This window comes from Sparus aurata, unplaced genomic scaffold (genome assembly GCF_900880675.1).
Source record: "Sparus aurata unplaced genomic scaffold, fSpaAur1.1, whole genome shotgun sequence".
Lineage (NCBI taxonomy): Eukaryota > Metazoa > Chordata > Actinopteri > Spariformes > Sparidae > Sparus > Sparus aurata.
Window position 1 is genome coordinate 75,576 of NW_022045115.1, and position 24,582 is coordinate 100,157.

The following is a 24,582-nucleotide window of genomic DNA, read 5'->3' on the forward strand; positions in this document are numbered from 1 at the left end:
TGCACGTCGCCCGGATCGGCGTCACCGGGGCCCCACCCTGGAGCCAGGCCCGGGGTTGGGGCTCGCAGGCGAGCGCCTGGTGGCCGGGTCTCTGCCCACGGGACCCGGCCGGGCGCAGCCCGAACGAGCAACGTGGGCCCGCCCTCCCGTGGGCTCACCACTCGCGGGAGGGTTCAGAAGGGGCCGGTGCAGAGGGATATGGGTGGCGGTCGTGGGCGGGGGCCCCGGCGGCCCGATCCCCGGATGGTGACTCTAGCCATGGGGACATGGAATGTCACCTCACTGGGGGGGAAAGAGCCTGAGCTGGTGCGGGAGGTTGAGCGGTACCGACTAGAAATAGTCGGTCTCACCTCCACGCACAGCCTGGGCTCTGGAACCCAACTCCTTGAGAGAGGCTGGACTCTCTTCCACTCTGGAGTTGCCCGCGGCGAGAGGCGGCGAGCTGGTGTAGGCTTGCTTATAGCCCCCCAGCTCAGCCGCCATGTGTTGGAGTTCTCCCCGGTGAACGAGAGGGTCGTTTCCCTGCGCCTTCGGGTCGGGGATAGGGCTCTCACCGTTGTCTCGGCTTATGGGCCGAACAGCGGTGCAGAGTACCCGGCCTTCTTGGAGTCCCTGGGAGGGGTATTGGAGAGTGCTCCAACCGGGGACTCCGTCGTTCTCCTGGGGGACTTCAACGCCCACGTGGGCGATGACAGTGTTACCTGGAGGGGTGTGATTGGGAGGAACGGCCTCCCCGATCTGAACCCGAGTGGTGTTTTGTTACTGGACTTCTGTGCTAGTCACAGTTTGTCCATAACGAACACTATGTTCAAGCATAAGGGTGTCCATATGTGCACGTGGCACCAGGACACCCTAGGCCGGAGATCAATGATCGACTTTGTGGTCGTGTCATCTGACCTCCGGCCGTATGTCTTGGACACTCGGGTGAAGAGAGGGGCTGAGCTGTCAACTGATCACCACCTGGTGGTGAGTTGGATCCGCTGGCGGGGGAGGAAGCTGGACAGACCTGGCAGGCCCAAACGTATCGTGAGGGTCTGCTGGGAACGTTTGGCAGAACCCTCTGCCAGGGAGATCTTTAACTCCCACCTCCGGGAGAGCTTTGACCAGATCCCGAGGGAGGCTGGGGACATAGAGTCCGAATGGACCATGTTCTCCACCTCCATTGTTGACGCGGCTGTCCGGAGCTGTGGCCGTAAGGTCTCCGGTGCCTGTCGCGGCGGCAATCCCCGAACCCGGTGGTGGACCCCGGAAGTAAGGGTTGCCGTCAAGCTGAAGAAGGAGTCCTACCGGGCCTGGCTGGCCCGGGGGACTCCTGAGGCAGCTGACGGGTACCGGCAGGCCAAGCGTGCGGCAGCACGGGCAGTCTCGGAAGCAAAAACTCGGGTCTGGGAAGAGTTCGGGGAGGCCATGGAGAAGGACTACCGGTCGGCCTCGAAGAGATTCTGGCAAACCATCCGGCGCCTCAGGAGGGGGAAACAGTCCTCCACCAACACTGTTTACAGTGGAGGTGGGGAGCTGTTGACCTCGACTGGGGACATCGTCGGGCGGTGGAAGGAATACTTCGAGGATCTCCTCAATCCCACTGACACGCCTTCCATTGAGGAAGCAGAGGCTGGGGACTCAGAGGTTGACCCATCCATCACCCAGGCCGAAGTCACTGAGGTAGTCCGTAAGCTCCTCAGTGGCAAAGCACCGGGGGTGGATGAGATCCGCCCTGAGTACCTCAAGTCTCTGGATGTTGTGGGGCTGTCTTGGCTGACACGTCTCTACAGCATCGCGTGGCAGTCGGGGACAGTGCCTCTGGACTGGCAGACCGGGGTGGTGGTCCCCCTATTTAAAAAGGGGGACCGGAGGGTGTGCTCCAACTATCGGGGGATCACACTCCTCAGCCTCCCCGGGAAAGTCTATTCCAGGGTACTGGAGAGGAGAATTCGGCCGATAGTCGAACCTCGGATCCAGGAGGAACAATGCGGTTTTCGTCCTGGCCGTGGAACACTGGACCAGCTCTATACCCTCCGCAGGGTGCTCGAGGGTTCATGGGAGTTTGCCCAACCAGTCCACATGTGTTTTGTGGACTTGGAGAAGGCATTCGACCGTGTCCCTCGTGGCATACTGTGGGGGGTGCCCGGGAGTACGGGGTCGGGGGCCCTCTGTTAAGGGCCGTGCGGTCCCTGTACTGCCGGAGCAGGAGCCTGGTTCGCATTGCCGGCAGTAAGTCAGACCTGTTCCCAGTGCATGTTGGACTCCGGCAGGGCTGCCCTTTGTCACCGGTTCTGTTCATTACTTTTATGGACAGAATTTCTAGGCGCAGCCACGGGCCGGAGGGGATCTGGTTCGGGAGCCAATGGATCTCGTCTCTGCTTTTCGCGGATGACGTGGTCTTGTTGGCTCCTTCGAGCCGGGACCTCCAGCATGCCCTGGGGCGGTTTGCAGCCGAGTGTGAAGCGGCTGGGATGAGAATCAGCACCTCCAAATCCGAGGCCATGGTTCTCGACCGGAAAAAGGTGGCCTGCTCCCTCCAGGTGGGAGGAGAGTTCCTGCCTCAAGTGGAGGAGTTTAAGTATCTTGGGGTCTTGTTCACGAGTGAGGGAAGGACGGAGCGTGAGATTGACAGACAGATCGGTGCAGCGGCCGCAGTAATGCGGTCTTTGTATCGGTCTGTCGTGGTGAAGAGAGAGCTGAGCCGAAAGGCGAAGCTCTCGATTTACCAGTCAATCTACGTTCCGACCCTCACCTATGGCCATGAACTCTGGGTCATGACCGAAAGAATAAGATCCCGGATACAAGCGGCCGAAATGAGTTTCCTCCGCAGGGTGGCAGGGCGCTCCCTTAGAGATAGGGTGAAGAGCTCTGTCACCCGGGAGGAGCTCAGAGTAGAGCCGCTGCTCCTCCACATCGAGAGGAGCCAGCTGAGGTGGCTCGGGCATCTGTTTCGGATGCCCCCGGGACGCCTCCCTCGGGAGGTGTTCCTGGCATGTCCCTCCGGGAGGAGACCCCGAGGAAGACCCAGGACACGCTGGTGTGACTATGTCACTCAGCTGGCCTGGGAACGCCTTGGGGTCCTCCCGGAAGAGCTGGAGGCAGTATCCGGGGAGAGGGAAGTCTGGGTGTCCCTGCTCAGGCAGCTGCCCCCGCGACCCGGCCCCGGATAAGCGGAAGAAAATGGATGGATGGATGGAGTTATAAAGCCTCGATGCTTGATGGCGTGAGGAAAAAATGGTTTCCACCGCACCACCCACTAAAGTTTGGCGCAGCTGAATGATTTCAATAACTTTTGTTCTTCAAGGCATGAAGAAAATTACTGAGTTAATTTGAAGACTGTTGTGTTTAAGCTCTAGGACAAGATAATCTTCAAAGTAGGCATGAATTGGACAAAAACGCCGCCACACATCTAAATAGCTGACTTCCTGTTGGAGTGACAGTATGGTCCCCCCAGACTTTTTTGTGCGTCTGCTCATGAGGAATCTGCGTATTGAATTTCGTTCTTCTACGCACTTGTGGGAGGCTGGGATGCGCTACAGAGCCCGCAGGTCACGACCAAGCCCAATGACAATGCAGGATCACAATTTTCGCCAGATGTAACATATATTCCAAATTTGGTGAGTTTTTGGGTATGTTCAGGCATACAAAACTGCATTCAAACTTGGAGAAGAACATTTCTGTCCTTCCAATAACAATAGGGACCTCGCAGGTCTACCTGCTCGGGACCTAATAATCATTACGATTACAATAGGGACCTCGCAGGTTCCCTGCTCGGGCCCTAAAAATCAGAATAATCATTACGATTACAATAGGGACCTCGCAGGTTCCCTGCTCGGGCCCTAATAATCATTACGATTACAATAGGGACCTCGCAGGTTCCCTGCTCGGGCCCTAATAATCATTACGATTACAATAGGGACCTCGCAGGTTCCCTGCTCGGGCCCTAATAATCATTATGATTACAATAGGGACCTCGCAAGTTCCCTGCTCGGGCCCTAATAATAATCATTTGAAAAACAATAGGGTCCTTGCATCTTCCCTGCTCGGGCCCTAATAATAATCATTACAATTACAATAGGGACCTCGCAGGTTCCCTGCTTGGGCCCTAATAATCATTACGATTACAACAGGGACCTTGCAGGTTCCCTGCTCGGGCCCTAATTAAAGCTGCAAGCAGCGTTGAACGGGCCCTCGCAGTCTACGCGCGTCGGGGCATGCTGCTGTCGATGCATGCCGCAGTCGGGGCATGCTCGAGCAACACCTTACGCTGAGGAAGTCGTTGCTTCATAATTCGGTGGCTTGCTATTGTCGGTGTGAAATAATATACGCTGAAGTCAGAAAAATCGTGTGAACTGCTGCATAATTCCCCGGACAAAGACTGAGTCGATGGTCTGCCTCTGGAGCTGTCTGAGGAGAATGTGCACACGAGGCATGATGCAATGAAATAGGTTCAGGAAGAAGCTGAAACAGTCATCCTCCAGTAGCCTTACAAACCTTCCAGCTTATCGCACAGTGGTAGGCTCAGACTCCCCTAATGGTTTCAAAACACTGGATGATGTCACGTTTGTGCTAAAACAGTGTTCACTGCACAGATATGGAAGTTTCATCTTATACTCTGTTTGCTCTTGGGAGTCTGTGTGCCACTGAGGTATCTCGAGGGCAACACATTCTGATTTTTAATTTACTTAGTGTAGATTGAATGATGACTAATTGTTTCTCCTCATGTGAATGAAGGAGTGCAGACAGAGTGAGGCTCACAGCTCCAGGGGTCCTAAGTAGTTTTTCAACTGGTGAAGGCTAAAGGTTAACACACGGCCGGCCATCATGAAGTACTAAAACCTGAGGTTGGCCACTGCCAAATGGTGGGAGATGACCGAACGTTTATGTTCCCGTAGAGGGATGGGGAACCCATTTGGGTCATTTTGGGGACAAGACCTATAGTTGACAGCAGCCAGGTCAGATGAGTTAGGGGAGAAGAGTAGAGAAACAGGTCAACTCCTCTTTTAGTCTATTGGATAATATGCCAAAATGACCAATTAGAAGAAGTGGGTGTTTACTGGAAAGGGGGCTCTAAAGGCCGGTGCAGGGAAAGAAAGGGGGGTGGCATTTGGAAAAACCTCCTAAGAAGCAAAGGCTGGGGTTTTTGAGGGAGCAGAGGGCAGAGCATTTTTGGCATTGTTTTGTCCACAGATTTGGTGATGTCAGAAAGCGGCCGCTTTCTGACCCGGATTCAAGGCGCTAGATTCTGTTTTAATAAAGATTGCTTCTTCATTCCACCCGCCTTGCCTCCGCAGACTCCTTTTATGATCAAACTACACGCCGACACCTTAAGGAAGAAAAGCCCAGAAACCACACCACCACTCTGTCAAGCACAGTGGTTCTCTTGGGAGAGGAAAAAGTCAAGAGAATCCAGCCCGGACAGAGAAGAAGTGATTAACTGATGGGATGTGAGATGTCACCTGCTGCATGATGAAATCTGAAGAAGAGGAAGAAATTGCAGCTCATGGGGGAGTTGCTGTTGTGCTTGTCCCTCTGGGGCCAACATCTAAAATAAGACCATCAGCCGAAAGCCAACAAGATTTCCTACATGTCTATGTATATGTTGTCTATGTGAAGTAAAAGATGTGGGATCCAAATCAAGCTGAAGAGAACTTTTTCTACAGTTCTTCCAGCTGCTCTCCACTGTAGCTATGATGTCACGCACTCTATTTCAAGCAACACCAGTGTTGGGAATAACGGCATTAGAATAAACGGCATTACTCACAGCGTTACTTTTTTTCAGTAACAGGTAATCTAACCAATATTACTATTTCCATCGTTACAATGCCATCACCGTTACCGACTATTAAATGCGGCGTGTGACAAACTGAAGCTGATCACTGAAGCTGTTGTCATCCATCTCGGCTCTCAGCCACCAGAGCTGCATAGCTGTATTTTTTTTCCTCCGGTGAGGGAGGAGGGAGGAGCGAGACAACCGCATAAGTGATGGTGATTTGCTCCCTAACGTTGGGTGAGAGTAGAGGGGAACTGTGGCAATGGCGAGTCCGGAAGGAAAGTTAATGTTTTCAAAGTGGAAGTACAGACAATACTTTCTCCTTTGTCCACGTCTGTCGTAAGCTCAGTTACGTTTTGGGAGAAGTAACTAGTAACTATTACAAATTACTTTTTAAAAGTAACATGCCCAACACTGCGCAATACACACCCATTATAAAATCAGAAGACGGCCTAAAAATCCTTAAAACTAAAACTGTGATGATTTGAAAACTGTACAAGGTTTTTTTAAAACTGAATACATGCCCAATAGTTTAAGGTCTTCTGACTCTTTAGAAGTTAGAATGGTGTGTCTAGCTCAAAGTATGAGGGACAAGGAGAGGTTGAATGTGGATGAGTTTTGAAGAGGACTTGAAGATTTCCCCATTTAATCCCATTGAAACTAATTAGACTGCGACCAGAGCGCCATCTATTGGCTGATTTGCACCAAATTTTACACAAATCCTCATCCGGCCATACCAAACAATTCATGTGATAATCAGACAGCATTTTGTAAAGATATGCAAGATTGTCCGTTTTCAACACAATATGCAGGAAATCATCATTTTATATTTCGGGCAGTTTATGGACTGTCAAAATTCTTTTGATAATTTTTGTCAGGAGGGTGTACAGATGCTACATGCAAAGTTTAGTGCAAATTGGTGAAATTCTCTAGGAGGAGTTCGAAAAAGTACGTTTTTTATCTGTCGCGTTTTGCGAATGGAAAGTTGGAAAAGTGGGCGTGGCCTACACCAAACAATTCAGCTAAATTCAGGGAATAGATAGATATGAGGATTAATAATGTGCAACATGTTAGGTGGGAGTTATGAGTGAATAAAACCTTTGCGTTGAAAATAGCGCCACCTGCTGGTCATTTTTGGTGTGTGAGTCACAGGGGCCATTCTATAGCACCTCTATGAATTTCATTTCCACAAGTGTCATGGTGTGGGTACAGGGCCAAATATACAATTAAACTGACACCAGAGCGCCACCTAGTGGCAGATCGGTAAACCCTTCGTCAGATGTCCTCAGGAGGGCACTGACAATAAATGTACCAACTTTCATCTTAATCCGACGAACCGTTGTGGAGATATAAAATACATCAATTTAAAGAGCGCCACCTTGTGGTCATCGCCTAAAATTTTGCACAGGGCCTCAGGGGCTCATGAGGAAGTAGTATCCCTGATAATCATTTGAAAAACAATAGGGTCCTTGCAGGTTCCCTGCTCAGGCCCTAATAATCATTTGAAAAACAATAGGGTCCTTGCAGGTTCCCAGCTCGGGCCCCAATAAAAATCATTTCAATTACAATAGGGTCCTTGCAGGTTCCCTGCTCGGGCCCTGATAATAAAAATCATTTCAATTGCAATAGGGTCCTTGCAGGTTCCCTGCTCGGGCCCTAATAATCATTTGAAATACAAAAGGATTCTTGCAGGGTCCCTGCTCGGGCCCTAATAACTTGAACTGCAAGCAGTTATGAACGGGGGCCAAGCTCCACCACGCAACTAGGACCCCGCACACCGCAGAGCCCACGAAAGTTGGCCCCAAAGGATGACAGGCTTGAGGTAAAAGTGAGGACACAGGCCAACGTCTGAGCCGTGGTATTCGCTGTAATGGGAAGTGCACTGGAAGTGCAAAAGGCTGAATGTGTGCCAATTTGGATTTGTTGTACTAAATCACGCCCACATTGAACAGTCATGACCACCTTCAACATATGGCCTCAGGATTAGCCCTACATCACATGACCAAATTTACTAAAAATTGGTGTAGCCATTCAAGAGATATAAACTTCCCATATTTTTTAGCGCCCCCTAGTGGCCAGAATTCGCCAAATTCGGCTCATCCATTCCCAGTGTCATGGCAACCAAGGAACTCAAATTTGCTGTTAAAAGCATTTAGTTTGACCAAGTTATCAAACAGTTTCCATTTTTATAGCTAGCTACCCAAATTTGTTCGTTAATAATTTCCGCATTTTTTGACCGAGCAAAATTCTTTTGAAAACTTTAGACCAGGTCCAGCTCAAGAATGTGCGTGCCAAGTTTCATGCAGATCAGACAAAATCCCAAGGAGGAGTTTGAAAAAGTAGGTTTTGCATATGTGGCGATTTAGCGAACGAAATGTGGAGCAGAAGTGGGCATGTCCTACAGCAGAAAACCCAGCTCTATTTAGGGAACATATGGATATAAGGTTTGTGAATGTTTTATTTAAAATGTGGAAGTTACAGGCAAAAATGCGATTGCATCCATTATAGCGCCACCCATATTCCAATTTGCACCAAATTTGGCACAGAGCCTCTGGATGACTTCAGGAATAATTGACTTAGTTTGATGTTGAAAGCATTTAGTTTGACCGAAATATGAAACAATATGTGTTTTTTAGCTAGCAAAAAATATGTTTTGGTTATAACAAGCTGATTTTTTGAAGTGCCACAATTCTTTTGATAACTTTCCATCAGACACATCTGGAGATTCTATGTGCAAAGTTTCAGGCAGATGGCGCTTAAATTGTAGGAGGAGTTCGAAAAAGTAGGTTTTGCATATGTGGCACTTTAGCGAATGAAATGTGCAGCAGAAGTGGCCATGTCCTATGTCAGAAAACCCAGCTCTATTCAGGGAACATATGGATAAAAGGTTTGCAAATGTGTTATTCAAAATGTGGAAGTTACAGGCAAAAACGCGATGGCATCCATTATAGGGCCACCTAGTGGAGTACAAGTGCAATTTTTGGTATGGAAGAACTGTGTCCTATTCTATATGTACCATATAAATTTCAAAGCTCTCAGCATAATAGTTTGGCTAAAATTAATGTTTGTTGTTGATCTTGTAAAAAGCCATGCCCACATTGACCAGTCATGACCACCTTAAAGATATAGCCTCAGGATTGGCCCTACATCATACTGACCAAATTTCGTAAAAATCGGTGTAGCCGTTCAAGAGATACAAACTTCCCATATTTTTAGCACCCCCTAGTGGCCAAAATTCGCCAAATTCGGCTCATCCCTTCCCAGTGTCATGGCAACCAAGGATCTCAAATTTGGTGTTAATAACATTTAGTTTGACCGAGATATCAAACAGTTTACGTTCGTAGAGCTAGCTACCGAAATTTGTTCATTACTAATTTGCGCAATTTTTGACCGAGCAAAATACTTTTGATAACTTCAGGTCAGGTCCAGCTGAAGAGTGTACGTGCCAAGTTTCACGCAGATCGGACAAAATCCCAAGGAGGAGATAGAAAAGTAGGTTTTCCAGTTTTTGCGATTGTGCGAAATGACTTTCTAACCAGAAGTGGGCGTGGCCAATCGCAAAGTGATTCAGCTCCATTCAGGGAATCTGGGGATACAAGGTTTTTGAATGTACAGCATACGGTTTGGGAGTTATAGGCAAAAACGTATTGGCCTAGGTTATAGCGCCCCCTGCAGGCGGATATATGTAGTTTTTTGTGTCTGAGATATTTGCAAGAGTCTGGACTAACTCTCCAAATTGCACCGCCCTCCCTTGCACGGTTTAGCCTGCAGCACCACTTTTAGCCGGAGAAAAATAAAAATAAGAATCTTAACGATTACAATAGGGTTCCTGGCACTGCTGGTCATAGGAAACGCACCCCTTGGCCCCTCGGGTTTGGCCCCTTCACAATAACTGTCAACATTGTCAACTGTGTTACAGTGGATGGTTAACACAGCTGACAGGTAACACAGTTGACATTTCAGACATTTTAGGGCCTTGTGCTCACTGCAGACCTCAGACCTGTCACCATATGACTTTGATGAACTCGTATTTTTATACACTTTATTCGCATATTTGTAAATGTAACATCTAATGCAAGTTCACGTGAACAAGTTGATAACACAGTTGACAATCAATTAATCTACTCTATGTGCACACCATAATATTGATAAAATACTGAAGAGGAGAAGTAGAGACTTACCACAGCCTCTTCACATCTCCCTCAAAAAAGGAAATAACATCAACTGATGTTGGACATGTGACTTAAGAGCAAACCATTGCTGATTTATAGGAGATATTTCAGCAAGTAACCCAATTGACAGAGATTTCTCTGACACACATAAAGTGCATGATTTAATGCAGATGAATGAGCAAAATACATTTTAAAATGCCTTTCTGATATTCTAATAATTATTTTGAACAAATATTTATGGAAATATTATACAAAAACATGTAATTTAGGTTTATTCTGAGGAGCAAAACCTGATATTTGGCAAATCAGACAGCAAAAAACCAACAAATTCTACTTTAGTATATGCTTTTTTGGTGCTAAATAAACGATGGAATCTGTTGACTTTTTGTATTAAATAAAAGAGAAATGTGCCCTTATGTAAAATTGATCATTGCTTGAAGTGAATAAATAAATAAATGTATAAATTGATAAATAAAGTCTATGGACATGACATACCCCTAATTATAGAATGACGCTGCTATTTCGTACGGCCCTATCCATCTTTGATACTTTATTGCAAGTTTAAAACATCCCCTCACACCACCACACCTACTAGGACGTATTGAGTGTAGTAACATGAGAGGCCACTATAATGTTCATCATCCAGCAGCCTCCATATACATATGTGCTGACAAAGTTTGTAAGGAAGCTTAAAATGAAAGCCTCCAGTCAACTTACAACACGTTTGCACAAAAAAGCCTTCCCTCTGAACACTGGTAAACTGTGTAAATGTTCTTTCACAAGAAGGTTTTCGCTTGGGATGCTGCACTTGCAGCCTTTTGCAGTCTGATTATGTTTATCATCTCGCTGAGAAAGGCGAACTCATGTCGTCAAAATTGCACCTAAATCTGGATTTTGACGCCTCAGATGATGCGTTCAGGGGCTGCTGGCTGTTGATCGCGACGCTCCTCCTCGACTCGATTCAGGAGTGTGAAGGCAGTTCAACCGGAAACTAAACTTTCTCTAACAACTTTTTTTCTCTGAGCAGAAGAAGAGGAAGAGACGACCTTTGCTGTCATAAAAAACTCGGTTCCTTATTTTCTTCATTTGGGCGTGCTGTCGGAGATGTGTCAGCTGCCGACCGATGGGGAAGAAGTGAACTGTTTCGGCAGAGGATAAAGGCGACGTCGAGTTTTTACATTAGTTTAGCTCACATAACGGATTCTGGTCCTTCATCATGGAAGATGTGAGTAGTCACTTCAGTCCCACTGTGTAGCCTCTGCTGCTTTGCTTTTTGTTGCAGATACATTGCAAAATATACGTTGTAGTTGTGTTTGAAATGTCGGATCGTTATTTAAAGGAAGTTTAGTGAGAGTGACACTTAAGCTGGAATTCACTAACCTGTGTGATAAACATCGGGAATAAAATATGTGCAGGGCGCGACCAGGTCATCAGAGCGAAGGTATGGCCCATAGACAAGGTGGCAGTGAAAATTCGGCCCGATGTTGGAGATACACGAAGGCCTAATTGTCACGAGAGAAAGACGTATGTTTAGATTTACAACGACGTCCGCCTGCCTGCCACAGTCATCTTAAACCAACACTCAAACACTTTCTGGCACAAAGCACCTGCCAGCCTGTCAATCTCTAGCATCAACTTGTTGGACAAATTTCATACGAAACTCTGGCGATAACAACTGTAGAGAAAACTGTAAACTCCGTTCACCAATCTTTAATGTTATTGTAGCGCTATGTGTGGGTGTACCCACTTAATCTTTAAGCGTTAATTTCAGTGGACAAGATTGAAGGAAAGACGTTAAAGGTTAACATTTCACAAATACAGAAAATACTTAAGTGGTTGTACCTTAGGGAGATTCATTGTGGTGGACGAATGTGTGATAATTGTTAACAACGTTTCCTGTTTGTGTGTGATTTGAGTTGGCTAGATGCTCATGCACAAATCAGTAGTTTATCTACTAAGACAGACTGCTGTAATGATTTGTGGCTCAGAAAATCCCTAAAATCATGACAGTCCCTGTGTGATACATACTCGACAGTGGGCTCATGTAACAGCTGATCATCTCCATGCCTCAGTTAGAATTTGGCATTTTGAGGAAGCCAAGTTACTAGAAAGGGGAAGTCAAGTAAAGACTTACTAAGGTAGGTCTACAGCATGCAGGGAACTTGTTGCAAACATTTTTTTTCCAAGCATGTTGTACCCCACCCTTTTATGGTAGCCTAATGTTTGAGAAAAGTTATTTAACTTCCCAATCAGAATCTGATAATTGGATGCAGCCCTTTTCTTTTTCAAAACTGGTCCTGCTAGAATCACTCTACGACACACTACTTAGGCTGTAAACCACAACAGCTACAACTCAAAATTAAAGAATAGCTGACTTAGAAATATTTTTTGTTTTTATTTAGTGAGACGATTTACCTGTGACTTAATCACAATAAAAAATGTCAAGATGCAAGTCAAATTGAGGCTATGACTTAAGCTACAAATTGAGCCAATAAGAGAACTAATGATTTCACATTCTTGTATTTAAAAAGATGGTCATGACCTGTAGTTTAATCATAACCAAATGGCTCAGATTTAGTGAACAAAGACAGATTGTTTTATATTCCATAGTAATAGTACTAATGAAGCTTATGTTAAAACATGTAGATGTTTCCATCCACTGGGGGAACTGTATAGCAAAGTTCAATCATGTTGCTATTTATCATAATTTTATTAGCAGATGATAAGTAATAATATGAATTCCAATTGGTCCAATATATATGGAGCATAGTTAAAATAGAGCCTCTATATAAATAGTTTCAACACTATAACAGGCATATTTCCAGATTTGTGAAACTGGCAAATCTGCCTGAGTTTCACTTCAAGCAGGAACAGAGCTATGTGGGTTGGGTCTTATTGATGACTTTCAGAGGCTGCACTTTTCATTACTGTTGCTTTGATCTGTTTGTGTATGGTTGTGTGTCAGAACTGCAATACGCGTGGATGGTTGGTTGTGTGACTTGACTCCTGCATCGCATTCCCTTTTCATTCAATGTCACCTGTCAGTCCTCAGATCAGACACTACACTACACAACAATTTAAACATATTTCTAGCACCAATTATCTGAGATGGGATGTCTTTTTTTGTTGCTGTGATACATTTGATTCAAAACATCTTGTTTGTTAGAAAAAGTAACTCTGTCACAGTGTGTTATTACATTTAACAATGACTCTGCCATCTCACTACACACTGTACACGGATAAGTGATGCTATGAATGCTTCTCTGGTTTAGAAATAGTTCTGTTTGGATATTGTACTCTAATATCTAAAGCTGAACTAAAACCCATACTTGATGTTCACAATTGGCATTTGTGCTAGTATGACCACCCACCACTTTGCTTGTTGACCATATACAGCTGTTTTGTTCTTATATTTGTCTTTGTTTTTAATGTGTCATTTCCCACTCTCCTCGTCTCTACTCCACATTCTGCCTAATCTTTACCTTTCACCCCAAAAACAACTGTGGCCCTTCCATGTTGATCTTTTGTGTCAGCTCTGTGAGTCATCCTTTACTCGCCATCATGCTGACCTACAGTGCAGCACGACGTGTATGCCAGAGCCATTCAGTAAAGAGGAAACAGTCTGCTACATTATGTGTCAGACAGAAAACTATTAACCCTCTCTCATTATCGTCCTGCTATTCAGGCCTCTGCTACACAATGGATGTGTGTGTATGCACATCTTCTTACAGGGGCACCACTGGCAATTTCTGGGAAAGTGCCTTTATGAAAAAGAAAGAGTCCTCAGTGGTGAATATATGTGTGTGTGTGTGTGTGTGTGTGTGTGTTTGTGTGTGTGCTCTTCAATTTGTGTCCTTGCAGGTACTAACACATCTCATAGATAAGAATATTCATAAAATGTTCTTTTAGAAGACATATGTACTTTATGCACACAGGATTTTGAATTTTTTTTTGTTGCATTAAACAGAAATAGGGAAATAGTGTACTTTTTCTTGCTTATGTCACACACACACACATGCACATGCTCTCACACACACACACACACACACATGCAGAGAGAGAGTTGTGCACAGACTTGCTCCAGAGCCCTGGAAGAAAACGTCCTGGAGCAAATCCAGTCCATGAAGTGGTGTCCAAACTTTATTACAAATAGTCTGGAACTTTGCAACAAAACAGTGTTACAGCATTCTTCTAAACAACTGAAGTATCTGGGGACTTGTTTGAAAATGTTAAAAGAATAAAGAAAATGTGGGTGTAATGTGTGTGGTAATATAAAATAAATCAGAAAATCAATTTTCAAAGTAAATCATGTGAGGATATTCACAATATCCCACTAATGGAAATTCACCACCATCAACTAATCCTGGTTGTTTTTTATCATGATACACAATAAAATCTTTTCTTATATTGTCCCATCCCCCAAACCCAGGATCTGAAAGGATCTTCCTCAAAAAGCCCAGTTATTCACAAGCAGATATGGGATGAGGTTCACCACTTTGTGAAAAACATGATTATATAAAGGATATTACCACATGGTCTCAAGAACGATTATAAGAATGTCAACACAATTCATGTGCAAATTAGTGTATTTTCTTTTAATTTATGTTGTATACAGCGTCCCAAGGTTTTTTGGGGTTGGGGTTTCCACCAAACCTAGCTGGTGGAAAAGATAACATTTTTACAGTGCACATGCATTTATGACTGGACACGACTAGTCAACTGATAGCTACTCAGCTGGTAACTGAGCTAATGATGGTGAAACATAAATTTAACAGCTGATGCCTACTTATGCAGCAATGCTTCATCAGTCTGGCTAATTTTAGATAATTTATATGGTTGCCATTCTAAATGTATGTCAGATAAGTTGGTCAAGCTGTAATCACATGTGAGAGGAAGCAATTTTTGGATCTTATTTGGATTTTTGGTTTGTCAAGAGGATTTTTCAACATTCCACTTTGTTGGTCAGTAATGTTCCAAAGTAATTTGATGTTCAAAGCATAAACATGGTCATTAAATCCCAATGTAGTGTGTGAGCGCTTATCGTTGTCCTCTTGAATTGAAGCTTAATTGGCGAAGTTTCAGGAGCAGGACCACACCTCAACAGCGCCAACTTCCGCATTTCTATAAATAACCACCTGACCCTCTCATCTGCTTCGCTCTCGTATTCTGCGCTCTCGCACCCAGAAACGAGATCACGCGACATCGCCTCGCCCGAGCACATCCAAACTTTTGTACGAGCAACATCAGGCTCTACTCACCTCATCATGGACTTCGTATCACTATTCCCGTCGGACAATCTTTCAGACGAGATGAGGATCACCATTCATCTGAAGCCGACTACTCTCCCGTCACCTCCGTACCCGAGGACCCGATTCCAGTGGCCCAACAGCCGGCTAGGACGCGAGCGGGTCCGAAGAGCACCAACTTCGTCTCATCCATGGTTCGTCTCCCGCCTGGTTCATCTCTCCTCAACATCCAAGATTATCATAGTTCGCCCGACGACTCTCCCGTGTCTCCCAGCCCACCTCCTTCCGCAGCAAAGAGAGGACGAGGAATTTCCGGAACAGAAAGTCACCGTCGCTGCAGTTCGCCACAGTTCGCCGACTCCTTCACCTCCAAGAAGCGAAGCCTCCCGCCATCATTCCGCCAACACCGGCCGAACAACTCGCCGGTCACAACGTCTCCACGCTCCGGTGAGTTCCCCCGACCGGCTTTCATCTTCTACAGTCACCGATTGGACAGTAGCCGCTCCCCAGAAAACTTTAAACGACAAATGAATTCTGTTTAACCGAATGGACTATAAAGCCAAACTTTCTCCACACGCATGTGTGCTTCTTCCGTCAACACCAGCTCTCTTCTGGGTGACGTCATCACGCGCACGCAACACACCGCGACGTCGACGCTCCTGTTAAAAGGGACAGTACAATTAAATACTACAGCCCAAAGACAGCAGAAAGCTCATAGACAACAGAAAGTGCAGCAGCAAAAGTGGAGACAGAGATCCTCAGCCAGATCAAATGACTCTAGAGTTTCTGCTACCACCTCTCGTCATCACTCCACTCCAAAGGGAGTGCCCAGATGGATTTCAGGACCCTCCAATCCCCATCAGGATTTTCATCATCGACACTAGCAACCTACAACATCTAGGGCAACGTCATGGTGCCCACTGCCATCCAGTTCTAGCCACCACAACAGCCAATCTTCGAAAAATAAATAAATAAACTCATGGCTGTTCGTTCCGTTAACACCAGATCGCTTCCAGGTGACGTCATCACGCACAGCCCTACAGGCAGTGATGTCTACGCTCTTGTTAAAGGGACAGTACAATCAAATGACAAAGCCCAAAGAAAACAAAGAGCAGCAGCAAAAGCAGAGACAGAGATCCTCTGCCAGATCAAACAACTCCAGAGTTTCCGCCACCACTTCTCGCATCACTACACTCCAGAGGGAGCGCCCAGATAGATTCCAGGACCCTCCAACTTCTATCAGGATTATCATCATCAGCTACAGCAACCTACAACCTCAAGGGCAAACGCCACAGTGCCCACCGCCATCCAGTTCCGGCCATCACTGCAGCTAAACTTTGCGGAGGCTCCTGGCACAGGGATGCCAGTGCCCCCTACAGCCCACTGCTAAGAACCACAGCAGCCTGTTTCAGCGGAGGCTCTTGGCACCTGGATGCCAGCGCCCTCTGCTTCCTGTGTCCAGCAACCACAGCAGCTCGCTTCAACCGGGGCTCCTGGCACCGAGATGCCAGCGCCCCCTGCTTCCTGTTTCCAGCAACCACAGCAGCTCGCTTCAACCAGGGCTCCTGGTACCGAGATGCCAGCGCCCTCTGCTTCCTGTGTCCAGCAACCACAGCAGCTCGCTTCAACTGGGGCCCCTGGCACTGAGACGCCAGTGCCCTCTGCTTCCTGTTTCCGGCAACCACAGCAGCTCGCTTCAACCGGGGCTCCGGTCTGTATATAAAAATTACTGTCAATTCTTGCACTACATCATGTAAATATGTACTTCGATGCTATTTTCTCCCCCTTTTTAATTATAGTGTCTATTCTATTGTCTATTTTGCTATTGCGCTGTTCTCGTAATATTCTGCCGCGACAACAAATTTCCCCGTCTGCGGGACATTAAAGGATTCTGATTCAGATTTTGACCCTGGCACCGAGATGCCAGCGCCCTCTGCTCCTGTTTCGAGCAACCACAGCAGCTCGCTTCAACCGGGGCTCCTGGCACCAAGATGCCAGCGCCGTCTGCTTCCTGTTTCCAGCAACCACAGCAGCTTGATCAACCGGGGCTCCCAGCACCGAGATGACAGCACCCCCTGCTTCCCATTTCAAGCAACCACAGCAGCTTGATCAACCGGGGCTCCCGGCACCGAGATGTCAGCACCCCCTGCTTCCGTTTCAAGCAACCACAGCAGCTCGCTTCAACTGGGGCTCCTGGCACCGAGATGCCAGCACCCCCTGCTTCCCGTTTCAAGCAACCACAGCTGCTCGCTTCAACCGGGGCTCCTGGCACCGAGATGCCAGCGCCCTCTGGCGCCTATTTCCAGCAACCACAGCAGATTGCTTCAACCAGGGCTCCTGGCACCGGGATGCCAGCGCCCTCTGCTTCCTGTTTCCATCAACAACAGCACCTCGCTTCAACCAAGTCTCCTGGCACCAAGATGCCAGTGCCCTCTGCCGCCTAATTCCAGCAACCACAGCACCTCGCTTCAACCGGGGCTCCTGGCACCGGGTGCCAGCACCCTATGCCGGGATGCAGGGAGCTTCCATCTCCCAGCTCCATCAGTCCCAGCAGCTCATGTCGGCTGGGGTCGTCAGCACCGGGATGCCGGCACCCGTTCTTCCCCCTCAACAGGCAAACACTAATTTCACTTTATACACAGCTACCCACACTGGGCCGCACAAAAAACCAAACGAGAGCTTCAGCCTTCTCTCGCCTGTTGTCGGCAGCTCCACCAGCACCCATACCTCCAGAACAGATGTCATCTACCCCTTCTGTCATCTTCCCGTAATCAATGGCGTATATAAGAAAGGCAGGCCCGTCATGCACCAAGGAGGTTGTTCGATTTGCAACGGCTTCAACAGTACCGGATGCACCGTGTCCCAGTGCCGCTTCCTCCACGTTTACTCCTTCTGCAGCGGGGGCCACGCCCACCCCGAATGCCCGTACAACCTACCTCGCCAAAGCTAGTTTCTCATAAAGGACTTGAAGAAGGTCTTCACCCCGGACTCCACACAATCATCTATCTCTTTTGAAATCAAAAATCTTCAGTCGACCATAACCGAGCCAGATTCAGTTGACCGCACGCTCGCTAAGGAAGTTAAGGAAGGTCCAGGAACAGACCAGTGCTCTTAAAGTCCTCCCTATTCACCCCGACTTCTGCCGTTTCTTCAGCATCCATTGGCGTGGTATATATTACTTCGCCGTTAGGCTCACCTTTGGTCGCAAAGCAGCCTAAACTCTTCGACACCCCACCTGAAGCCCTCAGCTGGATCCAGTCTAACAATTTCCCCCCACCACATCGCCACCCGCTTCCGGCCTGATTACCCTGACTTCAGTCTTCTCCAACCTCGGGGTCCCATCGTCGCAGAGAAAACAGAGGGCCCCTCCACATCCCTTGAGTTTCTCGGAATCATTCTTGACACTAACAAGTTTTAGACTTCATTCCCGGTCGGAAAGCTCAGCCTAACCTTCTTCTGCGCCCAGCGCCGCACCAAACGTCAACTTCTGTCCCTTCCGTCCCATCACTCTTGACCTCCATCTCCCTGGATAGCTCGAGCCTTGCTGAAATCTGTCCATGACTCAACCCTATCACCAATTGGAACGGAATCACTTTCTTTTACGATGACCAACCAACTAACCCACATGACATCCATCTGTACAGCAATGCTGCTCCTTAGGCCGGTTTTGGGGGTTTCTACAAAGGAAGATGGCTTGTGGCAGAATCGCCCCCGAAGCTCGCTAATGAATGCCAGAAGTTCAGAAGCTTGGCACCTCACGCAGATACCTTCCCTACGCCAGTTGGGCGTCGACATTCAACTCGTAAATCCTGCGCTTATACCCCTGATAAACGACTACCAGAGCTCCACCATCAACAGCCTATCACCCTCGACCCTCTCTTCCTACTGGACAGCTTGGAAAGCTTCCATTACTTTCACGACCAATACAACACAACCTTTCCGTCATTCGATCTCATCACCACGACTTCTTTCAGTACTTGCGCCCATTCCTCATGACAAATCACGCACCACCAAGCTTACCTTAGCGGTATCAGCTTCTTTCCAAGACAATAACCGGCTGTTCGTTAACAGTTCGTTAAGCCCTTGCCGTCTTCCTCTTAATGCCAACTTGCCGTTAATCTGCCTCCACACAATCCGTTCCGGGTACGGCACTCCTCAAGTCGCCCAAACCCTGGAAGCCATGTTCTTGCTTGCCTTTTGGCTTCCTCAGATGCTCCGAATTCACCTCCTCAACCATTCACTTCGACTCAAGCCGTCATGCTTGCATTTCTGACTTGTCTCGCTTTTCAGACGACACTATGGTGTTCCACTTAAAGCAAACCAAAACCAATCAATTTGGTCCGCCTACACCCGTCTTCTTCTTCAAGGTCCAATCACCACTGAATCCCTTCGAAACCCTCGCAAATTTCTTGCAATTCTGTAAATCTCACAACAACGACAGATCCTCTTTTCATCTCCGAATCCAGCCAAGTGGCTACTCGATTCTGGTTCCACCAACACTTTCGCCGGGTGCTCTCATTGTCTGGTATTTTGCCCGACAACTACTCCTTCAGAATCGGAGCTGCCACTTCAGCCTCCTGTAATGGCTTCCCAGAACACTTCATACATCTCATAGGCCGCTGGTCCTCCCAAACGTACCACCGTTACATCTGTTCAGATCTCAAAGATCTCAGATCCGCTCAATCTCTTCTCAAGTAATGGGAGGTTTTTGGGGGTCCGTCGCTGCCCGGGAGCGGCGGCGGATTCTCTACAAGAATCCCCACAACGCACTCGAAGAACTCAAAAGAACCAAGATCTTCGACACTTCGTTTTCCTTTGTCACTAATAAATCCTTAAACACATCTCGTTGATGGTGTGGTCCTTGCTAGTGAATTGAAGCTTAATTGGCGAAGTTTCAGGAGCAGGACCACACCTCAACAGCGCCAACTTCCGCATTTCTATAAATAACCACCTGACCCTCTCATCTGCTTCGCTCTCGTATTCTGCACCCCTCCCCCCCACCCCATTTCTCTCTGTCTGTTTCTTCTTTCTCTCCTCTCCCTCGTAGGTCCATGAGGGGGTCCGTCGCTGCCCGGGAGCGGCGGCAGATTCTCTACAAGAATCCCCACAACGCACTCGAAGAACTCAAAAGAACCAAGATCTTCGACACTTCGTTTTCCTTTGTCACTAATAAATCCTTAAACACATCTCGTTGATGGTGTGGTCCTTGCTAGTGAAAGCTTGTGTGAACTTAGCAAATAGCAAATGAGCCGACCACTTATCTCTCCCCCCTCAGTTCATAGGTTATGAGTCTGGGTGATTGCTTTCCATGATTTAATATGTTTTTTCTGATGATCAAGTTTGTTATTTAAAGTTTCAATGGTTTTGATAGCCAAGAAATGTATGCCCTTGTTGTTTTAAAGGTAAGGCTTGAATTATACATTAACAATTACTGATTAACAACAACAAAGTTAATAATCAATGCAAAGTTTTTCGTTTTATTTGTTACTCTCAAAACATTTACTATTAATAGTCCTATCAGTCATTGCAAAGCACTCTAAGAAATAAAAGGAAGCGAAAATGACTGACGAAAACAGATTTTGTTAACAATATTTATTAATACAAAATATTTTCAAGGGACACTTGACTTTGAACTTCTTAAAATAATTTTCCATGTTGACCAATTTAATTTGACTTGCCATGAGCCCTGTAAAGTAGGCCTATGATCATCTTTGGAGACCAACAGCAAATAATTGAACAATTAGAAAAATCTGTCAAGTGTTTTCTGAAGTGTATTCTGTGTTCAGAGGATTAGAACACTGGTATGTTGACATATAACACTTGCACTGTTCATAGTTATTTGGCATAAGAAAATAAAGTGAGTCATGGTCATGTTTAGGTGTTTCTTTGGGAGTTGTCCTCTGGAGAGCTGTATCAGTTTGCAATGTTGACAATGCTCATCACATGCTTGACCTGTTTTTTTTTTTTTAGCCCGAGTCAGCTGGCGAAAATAGGGCTGAAAAATGATTAACAGAAAATTCATTGGAATTTATTTTGAAGAAAGATTAACATTTAACTTAACAAGAACGAAAGTAAGTACGAATGCCAAATATTCCCATCTTCCAGTCTTCAATGTGAGGATTTGTTACTTTTCACATCTCAAGAAAATATCTTTGGGGTTTTGAACCGTTATTTTGACTGAAAACACGCTGTCTGGGAAATTATGATGGCTATTTGTCGTTATGAAAAAGAGAGAATAGTCAGTAGTGAGAATAATAATAACTAATTACAGCACACATGAAAACTTCAAATACATATTGCTGATGTGATGTACCTTTTTGACTGTTAAAGGTATGCCATGTCACATTATCTGCACATCTGAGTTCAGAATAAAGATGTTTGTATGCTGTGTGACACCATTTGTACTTAAAACAACAGGCTATGTACTAACAAAACTGTTGTTATTCTAGCCATGGTGGCATTACAAAAATATATCCTCCCTGTGTGAGTAATCGATCTGTGACTAACTGTGAAACAACACCACAGTCACAACTACAAATATAAACTAGAAGAATGTGCATTCCCTGCGAAAATACAGTGCACATTTTGATAGCTGAACAGTTTCTCTAGCTGAACATGAAGCTGAATGTATGAAAAAGCTGAAAAGGCAGAAAGCTGAATATTTGAAAAAGCTGAAAAGTTAGAGGCTGAACAAGCATAAAAAAGGTGAACATTTTGATAGCTGAACAATTTCTCTAGCTGATCATAAAGCTGAAAGTATGTAAAAGCTGAAAAGGCAGAAGGAGGAATATTTTAAAAAGATGAAAAGGCAGAAATGCTGAAAAGTAAGAGGGCTGAAAGAGCTTAAAAAGGTGAACAGTTTCTTTGGCTATGCTGGAGCAGTAGCAGAACCAAAGATGAAAATGTGCCCATAAGAATGAAAGGGAAAACACCTCCCAAACTCCTGTGAGCTTGTCGCCAAGATATTTATATATTAAGTAACAGGAGACATTGCTAAACTCTGTGATGTCTTTTTATTTCTGTAGAGTGAAAAATGATTGCGCCAGAGCGAAAGAAGGAACAGGTACCGTCTGCTCAAAAATAACAATGCGGTTTATGGGGGAGCTCTGGAGTGCTGGTCACTCTGGGGCTTCTACAGCCGAAAGTTTGAGTCCTACTTCTAAAATAATCAGCTGAAAGCCAACAAGATTTCCTACATGTCTATGTATAAATACTTGATCCAAATCAAGCTGAAGAGAATTTTTTCTCAAATTTTTCCAGCTGCTTTCCACTCTAGTGATGATGTCATGCACTCTGACTCATGCAATACACACCCATTATAAAATCAAAAGAAGAGCCTTAAAACCTTGAAACTAAAACTGTGATGATTTCAAAACCGTAAAAGATTTTTAAAAACTGAATACATGCCCAATAGTTAGGGGGCCAAGCCCGAGGGGCCGAGGGAACATGTATGCAAGCAGACACTAGCTATATAAATGTAAACTGTTTGATATCTCGGTCAAACTAAATGCTATTAACACCAAATTTGAGATCCTTGATTGCCATGACACTGGGAAGGGATGAGACTAATTTGGCCAATTATGGCCACTAGGGGGCGCTAAAAATATGGGAAGTTTATATCTCTTGAGCGGCTACACCGATTTTTGCGAAATATGGTTGGTATGATGTAGGGCCAATCCTGAGCCCCTATCTTGAAATTTATAAGGTACATATAGAATAGGACACAGTTCTTCCATACCAAAAATTGCACATGTACTCCACTAGATGGCGCTGTAATGGATGCAATCGCGTTTTTGCCTTTAACTTCCAAATTTTAAATAACACATTCACAAACCTTATACCCATATGTTCTCTGAATAGGGATGGGTTTTCTGACATAGGACACGGCCACTTCTGCTGCACATTTCGTTTGCTAAATCGCCACATATGCAAAACCTACTTTTTCGTACTCCTCCTGAAATTTAAGCGCCATCTGCCTGAAACTTTGCACATAGAATCTCCAGATGTGTCTGATGAAAAGTTGTCAAAAGAATTTTGGCACAAAAAATCTGCTAGTTATAACCAAACAATCTTTTTTGCCGGCTAAAAAACACATATTGTTTCATATTTCGGTCAAACTAAATGCTTTCAACATCAAACTTAAGTCAATTGTTCCTGAAGTCATCCAGTGGCTCTGTGACAATTTGGTGCAAATTGGCCTATAGGTGGCACTATAACGGATGTAAATGCATTTTTGCCTTTTAAGTAGGTGATATTTAAAAAAAACTCAACGTTACTGTGCTACGTCCAACATGATTACACGTCACCTTTGTAGCTCCTCATAAAAAGTTCTTTCTGCTCCACAGGTTCTGTAACATTAGTTCACTTCTCACATATGTTTAGAAAATGTAGGCCTACACACTAATCAACATAAATGCATTTTTTGTTGTCACAATAGAAATGTAGTGAAACAGTACTGATGTGGGGTCACGCCTGAGGCCAGCCATATATTTAAGTAACAATTGGTCAAGTGGGCGTGATTTAGTACAACAAATCCAAATCGGCACACATTCAGCCTTTTGCACTTCCCATTACAGTGAACATCACAGCTCAGACGTTGGCCTGTGTCCTCACTTTTGCCCCAAGCCCGTCATCCTCTGGGGCCAACTTCCGTGGGCTCTGCAGTGCGCAAGGTCCGAATCGCGTTGGGGGGCTTGGCCCCCGTTCATAACTGCTTGCAGTTCTAGTTCAGTCCTGTAACTCTTTAAAAGTTGGAATGGTGTGTCTAGCTTAAAGTATGAGGGACAAGAAGAGGTTGAAAGTCGATGAGTTTTGAAGAGGATTTGAAGATTTTCCCATTTACTTGGGAACGTATGCTGAACAGCACAGCTTTCAGTTTTAATTTTTCATCAAGATTGTTTGACAGACTTTGATTGATTTGTTTGACATTTGTTCTGGAATTTCCATGTGTTTTGGACACTGTGCCAAGGAGGTCAATAACCTCCTGTGTCCACTATCTGGCACTTGAGAAAACTAACTAATTACATTGGGTTTAAGATTGTCAGGATAGACTGCACCATCTAAGTGAAATAATGATTGTAAGACAAGGCTCAATTTTGTGCAATTCTTTGTGTGTTTTTGAATATGTTAAAGCCCTCACAAAAGCAATTAATTTTGCGAAAAAAGGGGTCCTTTCACTGGTTGGTGCTCAGGCACTAACAAAAGAAATAAAGAAACGTAAGATATATTATATGCAATCATCATTTCAAGTCTATTTTTGCAGGGAACTGAAATCTAACTCCAAGTCTCTAGATAAAGTGCTGCTGCAGCCTTGCTTTATATGCAAACTAGGCCTGATGAATTATCCTCTGATGGTGTGGTCACTTTGGTTCCATCAGATTGTGGTTTGGATACCACTCTTAAAGCATTT

At 45.6% G+C, this 24,582-nt stretch overlaps 1 protein-coding gene across 1 annotated transcript in view; it reads left to right on the forward strand.

Moving 5' to 3' along the window:
- Positions 1–10,893: 10,893 nt before the first annotated feature.
- Positions 10,894–24,582, forward strand: part of plekho2 (pleckstrin homology domain containing, family O member 2) — a 34,792-nt gene continuing 21,103 nt past the window's right edge. Inside the window, exon 1 of the mRNA XM_030410672.1 lies at positions 10,894–11,152. Coding sequence (XP_030266532.1) covers positions 11,144–11,152 — 9 coding nt within the window. The 5' untranslated portion in view covers positions 10,894–11,143. The remainder of the gene's footprint in view (positions 11,153–24,582) is intronic.